The sequence below is a fragment of the Vicia villosa genome, unplaced genomic scaffold (genome assembly GCF_029867415.1).
Source record: "Vicia villosa cultivar HV-30 ecotype Madison, WI unplaced genomic scaffold, Vvil1.0 ctg.000992F_1_1, whole genome shotgun sequence".
Classification (NCBI taxonomy): Eukaryota; Viridiplantae; Streptophyta; class Magnoliopsida; order Fabales; family Fabaceae; genus Vicia; species Vicia villosa.
Window position 1 is genome coordinate 513,473 of NW_026705445.1, and position 12,362 is coordinate 525,834.

General features: G+C 39.0%; 1 protein-coding gene across 1 annotated transcript; it reads right to left on the reverse strand.

The window, feature by feature from the left end:
* Positions 1-9,821: 9,821 nt before the first annotated feature.
* LOC131632725 (uncharacterized) lies at positions 9,822-11,373 on the reverse strand. The gene is made up of 2 exons (XM_058903456.1): positions 10,768-11,373; positions 9,822-10,052 (listed from the first exon to the last, which is right to left on the reverse strand). Exons 1-2 carry the CDS (start codon positions 11,371-11,373, stop codon positions 9,822-9,824), a joined length of 837 nt encoding a protein of 278 aa, XP_058759439.1.
* Between the last annotated feature and the right edge of the window lie 989 nt (positions 11,374-12,362).

A 12,362-nucleotide genomic window follows, 5' to 3' on the forward strand; every position in this document is an offset into this window, starting at 1 on the left:
GATGTATGCATATGCATTGTGTATGAATGAGATATGTTAGTTGAATGATGCATGATCGTTAGTTATGTTAGTTGAAGTATGTTAGTAATTCTGAAAAGGAAGATAACACCTTTGATTGTTGTTGATGATGTTTTGGAGAATATCATTGCCGATGGACTAACGTGATAAACCCAAATGAAGTATCGTTTGAAAAAACCTTGTGCTCGAGTGTGAGAGAAAAGAACCGTCCTGCTAAAGCCTGAGTCTTACATAGCGAGGACTTGTAAGAGGGATCACTTGTTATGATTCTAACAAGCTCACCTGCACCAATAGGGTCATTTGCGAGGGTTATCGCAAACTCACATGCACCAATAGGGTCATTTGCGAGGGTTATCGCAAATTTACCTGCACCAATAGGGTTATTTGCGAGGTTTATCGCAAAATTTACCTGCACCAATATGGTTATTTGCGAGGGTTATCGCAAAATTTACCTGCACCAATAGGGTTATTTGCGAGGGTTATCGCAAAATTTACCTGCACCAATAGGGTTATTTGCGAGGGTTATCGCAAAATTTACCTGCACTAATAGGGTTATTTGCGAGAGTTATTGCAAAATTTACCTGCATCAATAGGGTTATTTGCGAGGGTTATCGCAAAATTTACCTGCACCAATAGGGTCATTTGCGAGGGTTATCGCAAATTTACCTGCACCAATAGGGTTATTTGCGAGGGTTATCGCAAAATTTACCTGCATCAATAGGGTTATTTGCGAGGGTTATCGCAAAATTTACCTGCACCAATAGGGTTATTTGCGAGGGTTATCGCAAAATTTACCTGCACCAATAGGGTTATTTGCGAGGGTTATCGCAAAATTTACCTACACCAATAGGGTTATTTGCGAGGGTTATCGCAAAATTTACCTGCACCAATAGGTTTATTTGCGAGGGTTATCGCAAAATTTACCTGCATGAAAAAGAGTCACCTGTTTGGAAACTCACGACTTGAGGGTCGGAAAACACACCTATCACAACACGAGGGTTGGAAACTCACGACTCGAGGGTCGGAAGACTTTTGTAGTATGTGAATGCACTAGATGATATGCATATGCTAATGCGTATGTATGTAAGTTGACGCAATCCCGGGACTTTACCCGTTGAACTTGTTTACTCCATGCTTGCACCTATACCATGACTATGCTTATGTTGGCTTGGTAATGTTTGCGTAATGTTTATGCATATGCATATGCGTAGTTTATTTATGAGTGAAATGAAACAACAAGGTTGCTATCACCGGTAAGGTTACCAGGATACATCAATCAAGTGATTGGGAATACACCAACAGTAGGGTTACTTTCATCGGTAAGGTTATCGGAAGCGAGTGGACGATATGCATTTAGCACCAGAGTTTTGAATTGGATGTTTTGATGTATGAGATAATGCTTATGCTCATGCATATGTTGATTAATGTAATGAGTGGAACGAAGCAATGTCTTCTATAAGACTACCTGAAAAGGTCTCCGGAATGGATGAGAGTATTTGTCTTAAAGGAGATTACCTGGAGAGGTTCTTAGCAAAGAATGAGGAATGCCTTTAAAGATGACTACCTGAAAAGGCTAAAAGATGTCTTAAGAAGGACTACCTGAAAAGGTTCTGAGAGTAGATAGAAATTTGTCTTAAAGAAGACCACCTGACAAAGTTCTTAGCAAGGAATGAAGAATGTCTTTAAAGACGACTACCTGAAAAGGTTCTTAGCAAGGGTAGAAATTTGTCTTAAAGAAGACCACCTGGAATGCCCGAAAATGTTTTACAAAGACTACCTGAAAAGGTACTTAGAAAAGGAATGTCTTGAAGAAGACTACCTGAAAAGGAACTTAGAAAAAGAATGTCTTGAAGAAGACTACCTAAAAAGGAACTTGGAAAAGGGAATGTCTTGAAGAAGATTACCTGAAAAGGAACTTAGAAAAGGGAATGTCTTGAAGAAGACTACCTGAAGAGGCTGAAAATGTTTTACAAAGACTACCTAAAGAGGTTCTTGGAGAGGACAGTGAATGTCTTAGAAAAGACCCCCCAGAAAGGTTCGTAGAATGTCTTAAAGAAGACCACCTGAAGAGGTTCCTGAAAAGGATGCCAAATTGTTTTGAAAAAGACTACCTGAAAAGGTACTTAGAACAAGAATGTCTCGAAGAAGACTACCTGAAAAGGTACTTAGAAAAGGAATGTCTTGAAGAAGACTACCTGAAAAGGTACTTAGAAAAAGAATGTCCTGAAGAGGACTACCTAAAAAGGTTTTTTTGGAAATGACGATGATTGTCTTAGAGAAGACTACCTAGAAAGGTTTTTAGAAAAGAATGTCTTGAAAAAGACTACCTGAAGAGATTCCTGAAAAGGATGACAATTCGTCTTGAATAAGACTGCTTGAGGAAACTCCTAGAAAGGATCGTGAGATTTGTCTTAAAGAAGACTACATAAAAGAGTTACGGTGTAATGTATCAACCAATGTATGTAATGCATGATTTGTATGTATTTGTATGATGCTTCAATGGTAGGTTATCAATAACCAAAGCGTATATAGTTCGCTGGAGTTGCAGGTTTGTTTAATAAGATGGGGTGTGATGCTAGCGCGATTCCCCGATACCTATTTTTGAAGATCGTAGTTAGGAGAAAGATCTGTAAAGTGTGGGAACACCTTTTTCTTTTGTTGTGTGCCTTGCCCCAGTTTTCCCCTTTGGATTACTCCACGCCTTTAACCTTTCGAATTGTTTACTTTATGGATTTGATATCCAATACCCCAATGTTTAGTGGAAAAAGATGCCTATGATCTCCAAGCCATGAAGGAAGTGCCCCGAGCAATAACCTTGTCATATGCTTTGAAGATTAGATTGCAGGGTATGCTCTTGATCTCCAGGATATGGAGGGTTATCCATGGTGTTCTATCCTTTGAATTTGAATTCTTCCCATATTTGACATGCCCCTGATTGTTGTTGCTTCGAGATGTGCCCCAGGTCGATTGAACCTTAGGAAGAATGCCCCCAGTTAATAGGATTTTTGCTCGTATGCCCCTGCGATCCTCGAGTTTTTGCCCCTGTCAAGGGGAACCCCCTAGATGTGATTCCCCCCATTCCAGAGTCTTTAATAGAAGGATCGCCTTTGATTGAACCAATTTCGAGGTCCCTTTGATGCTAAGTGTATATTCGTAGATGACGTTGTACCCTTCGGGAAGTAACTTCAATGCGATGCGTATGCAAGTTTTGAAATCGAGGTCCGTTATGAATTAGGACTAGATGATTAGAAGTGAATGCTTGAAGAAGCGCAATGATTAGAAGTAGTTTTAACAAACTTTAGGAGTCAGTATAACAAAATCCTGCTTAGTATGCTTTCGTGGTTAACCTTGCCTCAATTAGGACTTTTAACTGTTGTAACTTGGCCTGGTTCATGTTTTAAGAAACAATGGATATAAGGCTCAAAATTTTATTTGTCCCACCCCTTTCTCCTTGATGTTCTCCAAATCCTAAAAATTCGCTTAATCCGATGGATGTGCTTTGTGTGCAAGAGAATCGTTTCAGTTGAGCAGAAGCTTTAGTAGAGATGCAAGCACCGATGAAAATTGTAGAGATTCAAGCATTGACGAGAAGCTTCGATGAGTTAGCAGTCACAAGATTATCCTTGGTATTTCGCCTTTGTTTTGTTTTTATCCCTTATTTTTGCATGAACCAATTCCTTTGAATTTGATCCATCGGGATGCCCTAATTTTTGCCTAAGTCGTTTTTGTTTCCATTTATGAAATTTTCCATTTCGACTTAGCGGGCGCATTTTCTCCTTTTTGTGAATACTCCTTTGAGATTTGATCCTTGGATATGAAATTTGTGACTGCCATGTCGACTTTGATTTGTAAGCTTCGCCTTTGATACTTCCTCGATCTTGAATGATGTAATGAGGAAGAATATTGTTGTGAATGTTATCTCCATTACTTCCTCATTCTTGGATGAATCCGAGGAAGAAGATGTGCTTGAACCTTTGCTTTGCTTGATCCTTTGTTTGACCCTTGTGCTTGAATCCTTGCTTGGATTGACTGATTCTCTTGACAACCAAAATACACCATTGAATTAACCGAAATCTACCCATTCCCCTGGTTAAAATCAAGGTTTTTTTAAAAAAATTAGAAACAAACTCCAACTCCTGGCTCGAGGGGGTAACGAGGGATTAACATCCTTATATCTCCACTGTTTGGGAATTGAAACAATGCATGTACATCCTCGGCTCGGTCTTACCTTGAAAGCATATGTTTTAGCTGGACTTAGTTATTTCTATTCGTCATTCTCCCTCACGTTTGTTAATACTCCTAAATTTGAAATTGAAATTCGTAGTAGTGAGCGAATGAATTGACTCCAAAACCTGCATGGTCATCCCATTAGAATTGCTAAATCCGAAGGTATATCTTCTATCCTGAGTAGCACTTAGCGATCGTAAGGGTTGAAATTGTGAGCATGGTAAACACCTATTAATCCTAGGGATAATCTCCTTTGTAGATCCACTGACCTTGTTTCACTCCTTAGTTCTTTAGACTTGTAGAAGTGAGGGCAACCTCGAATTTTCCTTGGGCATGTCGAATCTGTCGGGAATAAATTTGTTAGCGGTGGGTTTTCGTCGTATCGGAACTTCATGAGTTTCCTTTGGCTGAACCTCTTTTGCTTTTTCTAAAGGATAGTATCACACCATTCGCAACCTTCAGCATTTGTAAATTGACAAAGAACACTTATGACCCTTTTTGACCCTTGATGGGGAGTTAACATATGTCGCTTTTCCCCATTGTAGATAGGCATCTTTGTTCAGGGTATTGCCCCAGTTGGACTGGCCATTGCCTCCAAGTTATCGTAGAGCGTCCTTGTAAATTTGATACGTTCTGAGATGAACCTCTTTTTGACTAGATACATCTTGAGTGTATCTATGAGGAACTTCTTTGTTGAACTAATCCTTGCTTGACGATAACCTTGGTTGCATTTATAATCTTGTTGCGACAAGGCATGGACACGTGGCATGACAAAAGGCATCCTTTTTCCTCCTTGTGAGACCGAGTTCGTTCTCGATAATTTGTCCTCCTTTCTCCATAGTCTATGATCCTTTGACTGTCTTCTTTGCGGGTCTCGGGAAATCGGCTAGCACAGTAAGTGTAGATGCGGGCGAAGGTAGAATGTAAATGTATGAATGAATGCATGAAAATGCAAATGCAGACGTGTGACATATAATCCTTAAGGATAGCCTTAGAGGCGATATTAGACCCTCGTGGGATCTTTGCAGGATAAATGTCATGACACGTCAAGGGAAATCCCTTAGATTAGGGAGTATGTGGAAGGTAGCGGCTGGTGACTGTTCAGGTTAGTCACCAAGTCTCATGGACATCGAGAGGCCAATCAACGTGTACCAATGAAGTTATCCTTGGTGGGAAGGTTCTCTGTGTGGAACACAACCTATATAAGGACGATATCGACGAAGTGAAATCCCTGCAGGCTAGGGATGAAAGATGTATAGATGGAAATCCAAACCCTACCAGTAGAGGGTGCGCGGAGACAAACATGGAGTGACCGTTCGAGACAGTCACTAGATCTCATAGCCATCGAGAGGCCAATCGAACGCATGTTAATGAAGTTGTCCTTCAGGGAAGGACGCGTCGTTGTGAAAACACATGGATGTAAAAGAAAATCCCTATAGGCTAGGGAGTACGTAGGAGTAAGCACGGGGCGACCGTTCGAGACAGTCACTAAGTCGCATGGCCATCGAGAGGCCAATCGACGTATGCTAACAAAGATGTCCTTCGTATGAAGGATGCGTTTTTAGAAATATAATCCCTATAGGCTAGGGAATGCGTAGATGTAAGCACCGAGTGACCGTTCAAGACAGTCACTAGGTCGCATGGCCATCGAAAGACCAATCGACGTGCGTAAACGAAGATGTCCTTCGTGGGAAGGGAACGTAGTTGACAAAAATAAAGATATGACAGGAAACTCCCCACAGGTTAGGGAGTGCGTAGATGCGGGTGCGGAGTGACCGTTCATGACAGTCACTAGGTCTCATGGCCATCGGGAGGCCAATCAATGTGCGTAAATGTAGATGCCCCTCGTGGGAAGGACATGGTCTTAGCAATAGAGTCCCTGCAGGCCAGGGAACGTGTAGAAGTACCTGCAAAAAACTTAAAATACAAGGCATTCGCAGTATATAAATTGCACATATATAATAAGCACGTAAGCACATAAGCCCTAGGTTCATAGGTTCGACGTAACGGCTTAGGGTGCCTACCCTTCCCATTGGTATGTTCTAGAAGGTCTCATGGGGTCGTTCGTAGCCACCTAGACTTTTTGTCTCTTTGGATTTTAGAACAACTCATTTTATCCATGAGGTTCGAATTTTAGGGGTAGGTTTCCAGAGAGATCAGCCAAATACCAAGTCCAGCCCTCAACAAGGTCAAGCCTCGTATCAGACCTTTCCGAATATTCAACCCACTCTGAGTGGAATTATAATAAGACTCGTAGGCGATGTAATTCCCCTCTGGTCTTAAATATAATTCCCACGCTTAGGTTTAACTGCAATTTATATATCCCAAGAATGCGATAAAATAACACATATTCAAATAAATAAACATTTAATTGAATTGCGGTAAATAAAGGAATTGCGGTAAATAAATGTAATGGCAAATAAATAAATAAATAGATAAATTTAAATATTTATAAAAAAAACCATAAACCCTAAAAATGGCGAATTAGCCAAACCCTGAAAATTTCGCCAAAAGCCTAAACCGTTTGCCACAAACCTAAACCTAAACCCTCTCAAGCCTTAGGAGCATAATAATTCACCATTATAGTTATCCCCAGCAGAGTCGCCAGCTGTAGCAACCTGCCCTAAAAATTAGACTTTTAGAGTCGCCACCTATTCTGAAGGGCGAATAGGAAACCCTACGCAGTATAGAGATCGGGGTAAGTTATTATAATCAGGTTGAGGGAAGGTGTTAGGCACCCTCAACCCTTTCCTATTGGCTTTGAATCTAAGGTAAAGGTTTATGGCTAAAATATTAGGATTTAATGGCTAAAGAATTGAATAGGGGAAAAATTGAGATTTTAGGGAGGGGGACTCGCCTTGTTGCCAAGTGCATACGTATCTCCTTAGGGAGAATCAGAGTCCACGTAGTTCGGGCACAGGGTTGTACGCCTTAGAATTGATTATGGAGGTGTTTGAAGTTGTTTTGAAGTTGTTTTGAAATGCGAAGTTCGAAGGTATTTTGAATTACCTTATCATAGTTGTGAACATCGCAGTGTTTGAAAGGATGTACATCCGTAGTATCGTGGTTTAGTGTTTTAGATGTGGTTTTGGGCGTACAACCCTGCTTTAATATGGCACTGTTAGATGCGGTGATCAATAGATTTGATCAGTATAGCTAACAGATTAATGGGCATTGCTGGTTACTCAGATCGATAGATTGATCGTCGCGGGCAGCAAATTGAATGTATTTTAATTTATGTATATTTTTATCTCTCGTCTAATGCGACTAATAGATTTAGTCGGGTCGAGGAGAGAATTTAAATAAAGGATTAATTAAATTATTTTATTGCTTTATTCAGATATTTGATCAGTACGACATAGAGAGTCGACTAATTCGAAGGCGGGATGAAATAGATATTCATCCGCCATTTATCCGTTAAAGGGAAAGTTAGAATTGATGTTTTTATTATTGGATTTGATTAATTAAATTAATCGATTGTTAGTTATTGCGACCAATAGGTTTAGTCGGAACAAGTAACAAATTAAATCCAAAAACTTCGGCCAAGTGGCCAATGGGATTGGGCGAACCCTAATGGACGAACAAACCTTTATAGGGTTTTTGTGATTTAATATTAATTAATTAAAATTAATTAAATCAATTAAGTCGAATAATCGACATAATCGAATAATCGGGAAAATCTTAAATAATTCTAAACCCTAATTTAAATCCTAACCCTAATTTATACTCTAATTAAATTAATTAATTAATTAATCAAACATTTTAATCTAAAAAGAAACAAATAAAATAAGAAAACAAAATAAGTAAAACAAAGAACCTGGGCGTTGATTACATATGGGTATATCCTGAGGGTACATGGTGTACTCGCGTTTTTCTACGCGTCAGATCCGCTTCTTTGATGATCCAGCGGTGATGCGCTGAAGGTATATCATGATCAGGCACAGGTAAGCAACACTGGATCCGTGTTTGAATATTTCTGAAAAAATTTACAATCCTGGGGATCGAACCTAGGACACCTTGCCTAGCATCAAACATCTCCTGCCAACGAGTCAGCTAGCATTCGTTATTAGCAAACCACCATGCAAATATATTATACAGAAAATAAACGAACCCAGAATAAAAAAAAAACGCGCCCTGCATTGTTTTCTTCTTCTTCGTGGATTAACAGTAACACAGTGGCTTTAGGCCACGGTTTTCATTTATGGCCTTAGACCTTTATCCCCAACACCTGCAAATACTCAACAATAAATCCAAAACGATGACTTAAACTAACCATAACCGAACCCCTGAGCATGTCTATAGCATTAGTTTCTCCTAATTTTATCCGGTTTGCAAAACCCCAATTCGAAGCTTCACCAACCTAACAATGGTGGATTCTTAGTTCTGCAACAAAAATCCAATTAACCTATACCAAAAGCTTCAGAACATCATTAGTAACACATATATGCAACCAAATTATACTAACCATGCGAGAATCAATGAAATCGATGCATAAAAAAAAAACCCAAAACCGTGAGCGTTGTAGTCGGAGTTCCGAACGTGTTGATCAGTAATGATGATATGGTTTACTTCAGAACACCTCCAGGAACACGTTTGAATCATCAAAGCCAATTGAATCCCTGCAACAATGAAATAAATTTCAGTTTCTTCTCTTGAATTTTTTTGATTTCGCCATGGCCCTTGGAGGCCAGAATTTCGCCCCTGCCGCGGCCAATCCTCCTCTTTTTTTATTCTGAATTCGTCCTATATATGTACATGGATTAGGTCAAGAAATTCTAATCAAATCAATATTTCATGGATCCAAACTTGCCATTCTTGGTTCTTCCCAAACTTCTTTTTCACGTTTTTTTGTTGATACAGCCCTTTTTTTTACTTCATATTTTATATTTTTTTATTATTTTTTTTATGAGTAAAAGAAATAATTAAAGAACAAATACTAATAATAACAATAATTCTATTAAAATTCTAACCTAAATAATAATATATAGTTAATAGAACCTAATTAATACTAGTAAACTCAATTAATTAAAACCCAATATTAATCCTAATATTACCTAATAATAATTCTAATATTATTACTATTAATAATGAAAATGTATCAATGCTAAAAAAATAATGAAAATAATCGAAACAAATGTCAGTAAACCCATAACACCCCCAAACAACGATAAAACCCTTGTAACAGTCGGGCCCAACGTTCGGGTCCTAAACATCTGTTAATTACGCCCTAGAGTTAACTCAACCTGATTTATAAGAGAGCGGGTTTGACAATAGAAATGTCAGACCCCATGGCCCTTAATTTTGAATCTTGATGGGTTTAAGAGGCGTAGATCTGATCGGGCAAATTTTGGGGTATGACATCAGGTGATACCGGATGTCGTTATTTGCCATATTCCCTAATTTTTGCATGAATTGCCTTTATAGGTTTTCAATTCATCGGGATGATTTTCTCTTTTTTATTGTCTCTAACTTTTGCCTGGACCTCCTTTTCAGGTTTTCAATCCATTGAGACGCTCATTTTTGCCTAAGTCTCTCTTTTAGGTTTTCAACTTAGCGAACTCTTCTTTTTTTCTTTTTTAGGCGAAATATTTCTTGACCATATCGGTATTCACGGGACATGGGAATTCTTCGCTATCCATAGTCGTAAGAGTCAAAGCACCACCTGAGAAGGCATTCTTGACGACGTATGGGCCTTCATAATTGGGAGTCCATTTTCCCCTGAGATCAGGTTGAAGAGTTAATATCTTCTTGAGCACGAGATTGCCTTCCTTGAATCTTCGAGGTCTGACTTTCTTGTCAAAGGCTCTCTTCATTCTTTATTGGTAAAGTTGACTGTGGCATAATGCGGTCATTCTTTTTTCTTCAATAAGATTCAACTGATCATATCTAGCTTGATACCATTCAGCTTCTGATAACTTCGCTTCCATCAGGATCCTTAAGTAGGGAATCTACACCTCTATCGGGAGTACGACTTCCATGCCATATACTAAGGAAAAGGGCGTTGCCCCAGTTGAAGTGCAAACTGTAGTACAGTACCCATGCAGAGCAACAGGGAGCATTTCATGCCAGTCTTTGTAAGTCAAACCATTTTCTGGATAATTTTCTTAATATTCTTGTTAGCTTCTCGTGGATTGCCTCCCACGCAGCGCTTTGTTTAATGTCGATAGCTCGACAGCTTAAGAGTGCAAGCACTCATGGTGGTTCTCTCGAGAATAACTCCTCGGTTAAACTTTTAGTAATCGTCGGTTTTCAAGGCCACTTATCGAGCCATCTCACATATCCCTCACCTTTTCTTTTTTTTCTTCTGTGGGGTGGTTCATTCTTTTGATGTCGTGGTGGTGTTTCTGGATCTATCCTAAGTATCAGCTTTTCAAGTTTGAGCTTAGTGATTTCAGCCATCACCTTAAATTCTAATCTTCCCCTCTTAACAGTGATGACATCCCTAGTTTCATGGTCCTCGAACTTTCTCTTTTTATGTAAGATTTCAAACAAGGATGCATTGGTGTGGGTATTTTCCAATACCTTCACACAGTTTATCGTAGCTTCCATAAAACTTTTCAGAAAAGGAATCGGTGGGGTATAGGGAGGAGGAACTACAATAGGTGCTTCCTTCTCAATCTCTTCTACATCCTCCCTTTTGGATGGTGTTGGTGGATCTTCCTTAGTCATTACTCTCTTCTCACCGAAACTCTCCTCAATCTCGATATTACTTTCGTCAAACTCTTCATCACTCTCGTCAAACTCATAATGACTCTCCTTAGGACTTTCACTTTGTTGTTCACTACTGGTTGTTACAATATCCACATGCTCCTCAAGGAAGGGTCCTAGATATTTTTGTTCAAGCATGGAGATTTGACTCGCCACGGCCTCGTTGTGAGTCAATAGAGACTCAACCACAGTTATCAGTTGCCTAAGGGATTCATTAATTTGGAGACTTTGTTTTCTAAGATCTTCATTTTGGACAGTTTGGGTCTCCACAAAGTGCTCCATCATATATTCTAACCTAGAGTGAGTTAGCGCCTCATAGGAATCCTCCATTGATGCTTCGAAGTTGAAATTATGGGATTCTTGTTGTTCTTCAAAGTGGGTTAGAATCGCATTTTGTGTTTCCACAAAGCACTCCGTCATCGTAGATTCTAGCCTAAAAAGAGTTTGTGTTTCAATAAAATTCTCCATTAATATTTCAAGGTCAGATTTATGGGATTCAGGTGACTCCTCGAAATGTTGGTTGTGGTGATCGTAGAGGAAATTCGGTTGAGGATAAGTTAGTGTTGAATTGAAATCCTCAATGAATGTTTCGAAATCAGAATTGTGGGATTCTTCAGACTCCTCGAAATGTTGGGATTGGTGGTTGAAGAGGTAGCTTGGGTGAGAATCAGGTAGTGACGCGTTGAAATTCTCCAATAGTATTTTGAGGTTGGATTTATGAGGTTCTTCTGATTCCTCGAAATACTAGGAATGGTAATCATATGGGAAATTTGGGTGCGGTTCCTCGAGATATTGGGAATGGGATTGTAGAAAAAATTTGGGTGATACATCTACCTAGGATTATAAGATAAATATTTTTTTATTTTTTTTTATTTTTTTTATTATTTTTTCTTTAATGCCTTAGTCTATACGGTGTAACAACGGAGTTACGAAATTGACTAAATTGGTCCCCGACAACGGCACCAAAAACTTGATGCGTCTGCAAGTGCACGGATATATCGAAGTAATATAAAAGATTTTCGAACCACATAGACCAATGTCAACCTACCGTAATCTATTGTTGCTTTGTAAAGCTAAGGCTAATGACTGTTTTATTAAGCGGAACCTAAGAACTAAAACTGAAATAAAACTAAGATTAAGATATATATATATAGGAGAAGAGAGACCAAAATGTGATTCCGCGTACTTTGGGATATCTGTAATTCATTGGCTTATTAAAAATTTTAAAAACATATTTAGTAGAAAATATTAGTTTAAATACTAAACCTCACACTCTCGTGGTTTTGAATAAAGTCACGCTCCTTAACCGTAGGATTCTGCTCTCGCTCGCCCACTTAAATCAAAGAACGCGTTTTGAAAACTAAACAAGTCATAATTAATCCTAAAGAGCTCTCGCTGTGTTTAAGATT